The 10,765-nt window shown below is 36.8% G+C and overlaps 1 protein-coding gene across 2 annotated transcripts; it reads left to right on the top strand.

Annotated features, from left to right (window-relative positions):
- The first annotated feature begins 741 nt into the window (after window positions 1-741).
- Window positions 742-10,065, top strand: anapc4 (anaphase promoting complex subunit 4). Of its 2 annotated transcripts, none has more exons than XM_030131515.1 (28): window positions 742-870; window positions 3,047-3,171; window positions 3,258-3,363; window positions 3,444-3,576; window positions 3,671-3,745; window positions 3,827-3,853; window positions 3,949-3,993; window positions 4,096-4,180; window positions 4,387-4,494; window positions 4,612-4,782; window positions 4,864-4,928; window positions 5,137-5,179; window positions 5,287-5,363; window positions 5,473-5,573; window positions 5,654-5,705; window positions 5,849-5,904; window positions 6,056-6,102; window positions 6,180-6,236; window positions 6,325-6,381; window positions 6,458-6,551; window positions 6,680-6,777; window positions 7,586-7,647; window positions 7,728-7,766; window positions 7,859-7,960; window positions 8,038-8,115; window positions 8,193-8,360; window positions 9,371-9,494; window positions 9,707-10,065. In XM_030131515.1, exons 2-28 carry the CDS (start codon window positions 3,064-3,066, stop codon window positions 9,950-9,952), a joined length of 2,424 nt encoding a protein of 807 aa, XP_029987375.1. In that variant the 5' UTR covers window positions 742-870; window positions 3,047-3,063; the 3' UTR covers window positions 9,953-10,065. The 2 variants fall into 2 exon arrangements, with proteins under 2 accessions (XP_029987375.1, XP_029987374.1); XM_030131514.1 differs by having other exon boundaries at window positions 748-870; window positions 3,056-3,171; window positions 9,707-9,952.
- Window positions 10,066-10,765: the final 700 nt, after the last annotated feature.

The following is a 10,765-nucleotide window of genomic DNA, read 5'->3' on the forward strand; positions in this document are numbered from 1 at the left end:
TCAAAGCCCTCCAGTTATAGTTATATTATATAGTTCCATAGATGTTCTAGTTCAGTTATCTGTGCATCAACTGCATCCATGTGTCTCCCCCTACTTCCCCCCTTCTCCCCCAGTCTCTCTCTATCGCTCTCTCTTTTTCTCCTTCTTTACTCTCTCTCTTTAACCCCAACTGGTCAAGGCAGACAGCCATCCTCCAGGAGTCTGGGTCTGCTCAAGGTTTCTGCCTGTTAAAGGGAAGTTTTTTCCTCGCCACTGTCACCAGTCACAAGTGTTTGCTCCTGGAGGATTCTGTTGGGTTTCTGTAAATTGGCTTAGAGTCTGGTTTTGACCAACTCGATATGTAAAGTGTCATGAGATAACTTTTGCTATGATTTGACGCTATATATAAATAAAATTTGATTTGATTCAGTTCAAACCCCTAGCACCTTCAGAAAGGAAACCAAATGCATGTTGTATCCTTTTCTCCTCATTCTCATTACAAACACATCTGTGTGACATGAGCAGACATAAAGAAAGTTGTAATTCATGACAGTGTGTGTGTGTGTGTGTGTATACATACACACATATAATAAACAATATACCCTAAAGAACATACTCTTAACTGTGCTATATTCCTATAGAATTTACTAATAATTACTTATAGCCCAGCATTTATTTTTCTACAAGTATTTCTGTATTTCACGATTTACGAATTGCCTTTGATTAGGTTTGACTCTTCAAGCTTCCCGTAGATCCACGATGATTGGTCCAAGTCAAAGATGGCGCCGTCCGCGTAATTGTAAAAACATTATGAAGAAAACGTAACTAAAGCATTTAAGGGGTTGCGTAGAACAGAAGACGTTTCGCGATTTCCCTTCACATTTTACTACGGTATGTTACAGTGACTATTTATTTATCTTTAATGATAAGCCGTGTTTTAACCATCAAACAGCTGCATCGCCTTGCTAACTAACCTGGTAGCGTTAGCAGAATGTGCGTGAAGGGCTTCTCATCTGTCAAATACTGATATTGTAAAGAGTGCATTTCTTGCTGGTTGTGTACCTTTATTGTTTAGGTTTAGTAAATATCCACTGTGCATATCTGGTCGTCGTGGTTTGGCTGACTGGACCTTTTAGTGTTATCGAACTGGAATTAACTGGTATCGTCCCGTGTTTTAGTCCATGATCTGATGTTTATTTTTTGTGATGCTAATAGAGGCTAATATTGTCAGAAAACTGGTCTACAGTTCTTCAAATGTATTTAATTGCTGAAATGTTTGAAAAACAGCAAAGATTTTGGAATTAATGTGTTTTACAGTATTATGTCAGTAACTTATCAAATCATAAATTGAGTTCTTCCGTATGAACCTGCATGCATGTTTTATGCTTGTTTTTATTTACTGTATGTGCACTTTGTGTGTTTTTGTGCATGTGTGTCATGCTTAATCTGATCTAACAATTACTCACAATGTGTGCTAATTCACATTTCTCTTTACATGAATATCTGTGGTTTTATGTCTATCTTGTGTCTTGAACGTCTGTGCTATTAAAGCAGTGTAAGGGTGTCCTGAATTATTTTAGCATCAATACTGTATTTTTCCTATTATTATTATTATTATTATTATTATTAATATTTATTTTATTATTATTTATACATGCTTATAAAGAATAGAATAGATCTTTATTGTCGCTGTCACAGGAACAATGAAAATCAGTTTAGCAGCTCAGTTCAATTTAGTAGCAAAACACTTAGTGCAAAGGGACTGTATAAGAAAAATATTCCACAGAGTATTAAGAAAAAGTAGGAATGTGCAAGGCTTCAGAATGAAATATTAATACACATATGCTACTGAAGTACTACTAGAACTTCTGAAATGAACAAAATGTACAAAAGAAATATACAAAGCTAACTCAATACCACAGATAAGAACTATGTACAATCAATAGGATATATACAGATAGTAAGGTGCGTGTGTTGTGTAAAGGATCTGCATACAACATTAAACTAGTCTTTTAACATTGTTGTTTTTGCAGGAATGTTATGAGTGTCCAATTTTGTGCCTCAGTTACTAAATTCAAATGTAACAAAACACAGGAAATATTTACACAATATAAAAACACATACAATCTGAACTAACTGACTTCTACAGGCAGTTGTCAGTATTTAGTGTGACCTCTGTTCCCAGAACAGGGAATCTCATATTATCTCTGAAAAATTCTTAGATATATTAAGTGTAAACATAGATCATATGAAATGTGTATTAATTTTTTTGTTTGTTTTGTTTTAAATTTTGTATTTATTAGTGTTTACATGGTTCATGTATTTTACAGTTTTATCTGGATACAGACCACATTATAACCTCAGTAAGATGAAAACCTAATGGTGGTCTAAGACGTTTACTCAGTCCAGGGACTACAGATGTAAACTAGCTTACAACAGTGCTTATTAATGTGCACTGTTCCTGTTAAATAAAGAAATGAATAAACAGTATATTGTATCATGAACTAGAAGCACTTGGAGAGCGCAGACCTCTGCCAAGGCTGATCAGTGGTCCCCCCTGTGGGCCCCCCCACCCCCGATCACCACCAAAATTTAATAATTTCTTCCTTATCCCATTTCCAACAAACCCTGAAAATTTCATCCAAATCTGTCCATAACTTTTTGAGTTATGTTGCACACTAACAGACAGACAAACATGGCCCCCCCCGTGGGCCCCCCCACCCCCGCTCACCACCAAAATTTAATCATTTCTTCCTTATCCCATTTCCAACAAACCCTGAAAATTTCATCCAAATCTGTCCATAACTTTTTGAGTTATGTTGCACACTAACGGACAGACAGACAAACAAACAAACAAACAGACAGACAAACAAACAAACAAACAGACAGACAAACAAACAAACCCTGGCAAAAACATAACCTCCTTGGCGGAGGTAATTAATCTGTAACAAGTTGCTGTATGCTTTTATTGCATTTTGGAGTTGTACATTTCCAAAAATAATGTTTTTTCTTAATTCATTACAATTACTTTAGAATCTGAGATGTAACAACAAAAATAATTTCTCAGATTTTCCAGATTACAACATGCCTGCCTTCCGACAAGTGGGAGAGAAGCAGCTTCCCAACCCTGTCCTGTGTATGGCATGGTCTCCCAAAAGAGATCTTATTGCTCTGGCCAACACAACAGGAGAGGTAATCTTAAAAACAGTTATTCATCCTGTGCATACATGCTTAATACGTATTTAGTACATTGATTATTAATCATTGTTTGTCTATAGTTGTTACTACATCGCTTGGCTAGTTTCCAGCGTGTATGGAGTTTACCTCCCAGTGAGTACACGGGAAAGGACATCACTGCTCTGGCCTGGAGACCTGATGGCAAAAGTAAGGAATGACCTTTCAATTTTGTAGGCATTTGCCTGTTGATAGTGTCTTATAGTTACTATATTGTGTTGATTCTGCAGTACTGGCCTTTAGTCTTGGAGACACTAAGCAGGTGGTCCTGTGTGGTGTTGAGAAAGCAGAGATCCTCCATGTGTTCCCGATAGAGACCCCTGTGACTTGCATGCACTGGATGGAGGTGATGGAAGAGAACAGGTATGAGTAACATCCTCTGTTCAGACCACTGCCTCTAATGGCCTAATTTGTTAAGACTTTAATGTTAACGTATGGTTTTGTGGATGTGTTTCAGTGCCCTCAGCTCCTTCTACAACTCAGAGGACGAATCCAAACTTTTTCTCCCAAAATTACCAACACTTCCTAAGAGGTAGTAATCACAGTCATCATATATATGATAGTTATGATTATCCTTTTTGGTAACATTTGTCCAAATGCTTTATTTCCCCAGTTACAGCACAACATCAAAGATATTCAGGTGGGGAAGAATTTCAACACTTATCTCACTAGTCTACCGTAAATTTTATCTGTTTCTGATCTCAACAAATGTGTATTTGTCTGTCTGTATTATAGTGAGGAAAAGTCTGATGAGATAATGAATCTCCTGGGAGAAGTCAGGTAAATGATGCTTAATTTTAGACCAACACACGTGAAACAAATAAAAGTGGGTGTCTTTATGTTGGATTGAGGGATGTCAGCCACTGTGTTGCTTCTGTACAGGCTGAACATACTTGCTCTTGGAGGAGACACCGGCTTTGTGGAGCTGTACGCTTACGGGATGTATAAGATCGCTGCCTTAACAGGGGTATGTTTTTTTAATTTATTCTTTAAATCCTCTGATGGACTGTATAAATTAACTTTACTTGGTGTTGTTCATTTATAAATGTATAGCCAGCAAAATGTTTTGTGACACAAGCATTAAAGTGAAAGATCTTGAATTTATTAATGAAAAACCGACTAATGTTGAAATATGTCAAACTCTTTTTATAAAAATCTAAATATGCTCCACAGGTTTCAGGAACCTGTCGCAGCCTGAGTCTCTCGAGTGATCTTAAGTCTCTGTCCATCATCGCAGAGGTCAGGTCTGCTGATAATGACCCAGAGATCTGTTATAGTCAGGTGAGATGGACAAATAGACTTAACGTTCTCGTTCTTTGAAACCCATTTTCGATATCTTCATGTTTTTCTAATCTGATGATTAATTTACTTTGTTAAACATCTGTCTTTGTCCTCCAGCTGGATACAGGGTTGCTGTCTGACTGTCTGCCAGAGGTCACCAGGATGGCACGCAAATTTACCCACATCTCCACTCTGCTGCAGTACCTGCACCTCTCACTTACATGCATGTGTGAAGCCTGGGAGGACATCCTCATGCAGATGGATCTCCGACTCACTAAGTTTGTTCAGGTCAGTAGTCAGAGGTCATTGTCTACATTTGGCTAAAAAGAAGAAAGTGCCATCATCTCTATCGTTTTCCCTGTTTTATAGGAAAAGAATACAAGCACTCAAGTTCAAGATGAGTTTCTGGAGCTTCTGCTGTGGGGACAATCAAGGTGAGAAAAGGGGAAGATTTTAGAACTATTTTTATTAGCAATAAATCATGTTGCAATACATCGACTGTCCAGTAGATGGAAACATGTCTCACTCCAAGTTGCTCTTGCATGAGAAGAATTGTTTTTTTCTCAGTTTGTACAAATATAGTTTTCTAATCATGCAGTTTGTACAATTGTCAGAATTGTTTCTCCTCTGCTTTCTGTGTAGCCCTGAACTCCAAGCTCTTCTCATGAACCAGTTGACTGTGAAGGTGAGACAATTTAGAGGACTTAAATGTTTCTGCAGTAGTATATCACATGTTATTTTCAGTACCACTGACAGATTGTTGACACCTTGCTTGTTTATTTTCCATGTTAGGGCCTGAAGAAGCTTGGCCAATCCATTGAGTCATCTTACTCCAGCATCCAGAAGCTCGTCATCAGCCACCTTCAGAGGTAATTCACATCTGTCACTTGTGTTCACAGTACTGCCCGTTGCCTGAAAATATCTGTTAATATCTGAGTGTTGCCTGAGAATATCTCTTGCTCTGTTTTTTCATCACAGCGGCTCTGAAGCTCTGTTGTATCACCTCAGTGAAGTCAAAGGCATGTCCCTCTGGAAGCAAAAGTTTGAGCCTCTCGGTCTGGATTCGACAGCTATAGAAGGTACCTTTTCCTCACTCACCTGGTAACTGACGGGATACCTGATTGTCACTTTTAATCACTTCTGTATTTTGTATTTTCAGGTGCAATTACAGCTGTGGGATCCTTTTCTCTGAAAGCCAATGAACTTCTGCAGTGAGTCCAATAACATTTCTTAATTCACTTGCACCTTAAGTCACTGATAATATCTATGCCATTTATTTTGTAGATGATGACTCAACTGTTGTGTTTAAAGATCTATACTCCGTCGTAATTCCTGCTTTCATTTTGTTATTTAGGGTGATTGATAAGAGCATGAAAAACTTTAAAGCCTTTTTTCGGTGGCTGTACGTAGGTAAGCATTAAAAAAGTGGAGGAATTTTACTCGTTTTGTACCATATAGTAATATGGACCAAGTGACATTTATCTTCACACACATTAATGTTAAAAAAAAAACAAACAGTACTTTGTAATGTCCTTCTCAACTATCACTGATTTTCTCACAGCTATGCTCAGAATGTGTGAGGAACATGTGCCACCAGAACTCAACAAGGTGAGCTTCATTGCAGGTTTTGAGTTTGAAAGTTTTCCTTGACTTATTTCACAATGTAAGCATTTTTGTTCCCTCAGATGACTCAGAAGGACATATCCTTTGTTGCTGACTTCCTGTCTGAGCATTTCAGTGAGGTGAGTTCAGAACATTAGCACTGGAATAATCTTCTAAAGATATCTCTGTTTTGCAAAGAATTTAAGGATTTTTTTCTCATCTGAAAAGAATGAAGAACTGTTTGATCGCAAAGGGAAATACTTCAATGTAGAACGAGTCGGGCAGGTAAGTGTTTGTACTTTTGAGGTTTATTTGTTTTTTAAGTGTTCTACAAATTCCTCTTTCTTTTGGATGTTTAAAGTACCTGAAAGATGAGGATGAGGACCTTGTTTCTCCACCGAACAATAAGGGAAACCAGTGGCTGAAGTTTTTACAAGAAAGCTCACACCTAAAAGGTAAAACTTTAATCTTTACCGGTCAAGTTCAGAAGAAATGCTGTTATGCAATTCTGTAACTACAGTGATAATGGCCTTTCAGGATGAGCTCAAAGGTAACATGTAAAATATCTGACTTGTTTGTCTAGAGAGCCCTTTGCTTTTTCCTGCATATCCTCAAAAGTCATTGCACTTTGTCAAGAGGATGATGGAGGGCGTCATCGAGCAGTGTCTACAGAAACCTGCAGTAAGTTTTATGTGCTGTGCATATTTTTATCCCAGTGTGCATCTTGTAAAGCAGGGGCTCTCAAATTTTTTTTTTTTACAGTGGAGTACCCCCTGAAATATACGTTTTTAACCAAGTACCCCCAACTATAGCTTCAGCATTTTTGATTGAAAAAAATTAAGCAAAATTTGTTCCTGTGCCAAACTTGTCTGTTTATATTTTCAAAACTTTGTAAACAAACAACATATATTTCACTGTTTTATATATATATACACATATATATATATATATATATATATATATATATATATATATATAAAAATTTAAGTAAAGTTTGTGTGAAAAATATAAACTGAAAAGTGCCCTCTTTCATTGATAAGAAAAATAAATAAATTGGTCATTAATGAATGAACCTTTCATTAACAAAATACAATTACTTAACTACTCAAACTCATTTTGAATAATATAAAATAGAAATGTTCTTAAAATGTTACCAAAGATTAAATAAGATGATTGGCAAAAAAACTATTATATGAATGTATTTATTGTGTTTTATATTTCAGCATTAATTCTCTTTATTGATTTTGTATTCAGTACATGATGACTTATTTAATGTATTTTTCCAAAAAAATTTCAAGTACCCCCTGGGCTTCTTCCAAGTACCCCTGGTGGTATGCACATCCCACTTTAGGAACCCCTGTTGTAAAGCATTTAGATCCAAATGTTATTGCCTTAGATAGACCAGTGCCCATTATTACTTAATAGAAAGGACTAAGGAACAGCCAGGAGCAGTTTTGCTTATTTACTGTTTCTCTTTATTTGTTTGCAGGAAGTAATTGGGAAGTCTGTGAAGCAGGCTGTCTTTTTGCCCCTTTATACTGTGCCTGAAAGGTATGAGGCCATGTTTCTGTTTGCCTTTTAAAGTGTAATGTAATACATGCATATAAAGTTGTCTCTATCCCTTTTTGCAGCTCTGAAAACACTCCTCGACTTTTTGAGCTTCCATCTTTGTACGTAAAACATAAATGTTCTGCAACCTCCCAAAGTTCAGAAACAGCAGGTTAGTTATTTGTATCAATTATATTTCTTGTTTGTTCTGCAGGTGGAATGACAAGAAGGCCAAAATGCACTATGTTGTTTTCAGCATGCCAGAAATTTCACCCTGCAAGCTCTACTTATTACGCAGAGCGACAGACCCAAACAGGTAGGAATCTGCATATGTGTAGCTGTAGTTTTTGTGTTTTGTATCTGCTTGTAACTGTATTTGTTTTTCCTGCTCAGACACATCCCCAACAGTGTGATGGCAATTGACCTCAGTCAAACCCTTGACAATGTGGACGAGAACAACGCTGCAGCACAGTGAGTGCCTCACATCTCAGAGATGCTGATAACGCTGACTGTGCTGCTAACACAATTTACTGTGACTTTCCTTTCAGGCCTCATTTGGCATATAGTTGCCTGGATGCTCGTTTCTATGACGATGAAATGTTAACTGTGGTCTTGCAAGGCCCAGAAGAAGAACACAGTGGGCGAGTCCTGGGTCAGCTCCCTCTAGCTTCTACACTTAGCTGTGAGACTGAATTCATCTGGAAGCCAAACCAGAGGTGTGTTTGAAGAAGGAATCTAAATGTCACTAATGGTTCCTCTCACCCTACCTCATGCTGACGGATATAAATATAAATAAGTAAAATTAGTCCTCTGTTCCCTTTTTTAAAAGCAGAATCTAGTAATCTGCAAAGTGTCTTTTTGTTTAAACTACCATTCAAAATAAAAAAACAAACAAACTTGTTTTTCTCCAAAGTACAGACCTACAGGATTATAATGGCTTTTCTGTCTTCCTTTATTAATTGCCTTTTTCCTTCTATTATGGTAATAACATAATACTTCCTGTGGTGCAGTACTGTTGAAATAATGCTTGAGAGGATGTAGTGACACAATCTGATGTAACACTTTTTTTATTTTTTGGAAATGATGAACAAAAGTTGGAACTTTTTTTAAATGTAATTACATTTCTCCAGGAAACTTGGAAAATAATAATCCATTAACTGATCTGAGAAAAGCTTTTTGTTTTAACACAGACATTTAATTTTTGTTTTGTTTTTTATAACCTCGTGTTTTTCATTGTATAATCAATCAGGGGAAAAAAAGTTTGGATTACTAAAAACTGAACATGAAATGAAATAAGTAGAGGTTTACAGTTTTAATGCAGTCAAGCAAATAAGTCTTGAATGTTGATGCTCCCTGCAGATGTCCTGACTGTTATTCACTATTATTTCTTGCAAAACCTCTCTCTAAAAGCAGCGCTACGGCCTGTGCTATTACACCCACCGAGCCATTACTTGGACAACATCACACTGCAGGATATAGTACAGTGCTTTGATAATGCCAGTAAAAAGACCATTATAACTATTATAAATGTTTGTCTGTTTTAGAGAAATTAAGGCGCTCTGAAACTTTTGACTCTGTACAGAAAAGTGAACATTATTCACTCTTACCCTGGTGAGGATGTCTATTAAAAATGACATGAAAATACACCACACTGTAACTGAGGATGAGGGAAACCAGAAGTTAAAACTACATCTCATATATCTATATCTATATAAAATATACACAGGTTGGACCAACAAAGTGACGCCATCCCGAGCCAAGGCCTGGTGTTGGGTAATCAGTGGCGGGAACTAGAGAACATGAAGGCTCAGTTCATAGCTGTAAATGGAATCCGCAAGGTGGCCTGTGTGGTATGTCATCTATTTCTGGTAGTTCCCATAATGTCTAGTGCATGTTTTAGATTGAGATATTATTAATTAATGGATGTGCATTGCAGTGTTCATGTATTTCTTACAGTAATCAATACGGTCAGCCAGTTCATTTTCAGAGCTCTCTCATTTCTCTGCCAGTGAATGAATTTAGTGGATTGCCTCTAAGAGATTTATTTTTTCTTTCCTGGCAGCTAAGTTCCAATCTGAGGCACATACGGGTTTTTGAGATGGACGTTGAAGATGAGGATGAGGAGGGAGCTGAGTCTCAGAATGCCACTGCTGACCAGGATGTGCTGGACACCACCATGTCCAGCCAGGGACAGGACGAGGACGGAAAGGAAGTGAAGGAACAGGTTGAAGCTGCGGAGCATGGAGGAGATGAGTTTCAAAAAACTGAGGACAATCTGGAGTCAGAAGAAGCGCTGGAGCTCTCATAATTCAGAGACACAACTTAATAATGGACAGACCTCTATTTGTTAATTTTTTGTATAACATACTAAAAAAGTACATCTGCTTGGGTATGAAAATAAAGATGTTCATTCTTGTAATATTTGTTAGAGATGATTATTTTTGGCCTAATTTCTTCAATCTGTCTATTTACTCAGGGGGTTTGTGGGGCTAAGTATTAGGCTTTAGAAGTGCTAATATAGTCCTAAAATTGCATCAGACATTCTATCAAATATAAGATCACAAGCTTATCTAAGTCTACATTGTAATTCATACGAACAAATTAAGTAAAAAAGATTGAACTTGATTAATAGTAATTCATACAGGTCATAAAGAGTTTCTAATCCACATCCCTGGTTTTTATAGACATTGTACTACTATTTAAGATGTATAGGTTTGTATTAATGTATTATATTTTTTCACGTGTCACCGTTTAATTTGCTGAATGGTTGCAGGAGTAGTGCTGTGTCCCTGGTGGTTAATTCATAAACTGTTTTTTCATGTATGTATTTGTGTAAAAATTACAGTCATGGAAAAAAATTATTAGACCATCAAAAGTAATCAAAAACTGGTTATGCAATCAAGTACCAACTCCTGTGTGTATCGTGACTAAAACAGACAGAAAAAAAAAACATGAAATGCCTAAAAGCACTTGTTTTTGGCAGTACAATGCCATAGCTATTGATGTAAGAACTGAAGTGATTTTGGTTATTATCAAGAAAACATGGAAAATGGCTAGATATCACCTTTGAAATTAAACTCTTCTGAGCTATTTTTGTTGTTATCATTATATTTGTCCAAAC

Source organism: Sphaeramia orbicularis, chromosome 4 (genome assembly GCF_902148855.1).
Source record: "Sphaeramia orbicularis chromosome 4, fSphaOr1.1, whole genome shotgun sequence".
Taxonomy (NCBI): Eukaryota; Metazoa; Chordata; class Actinopteri; order Kurtiformes; family Apogonidae; genus Sphaeramia; species Sphaeramia orbicularis.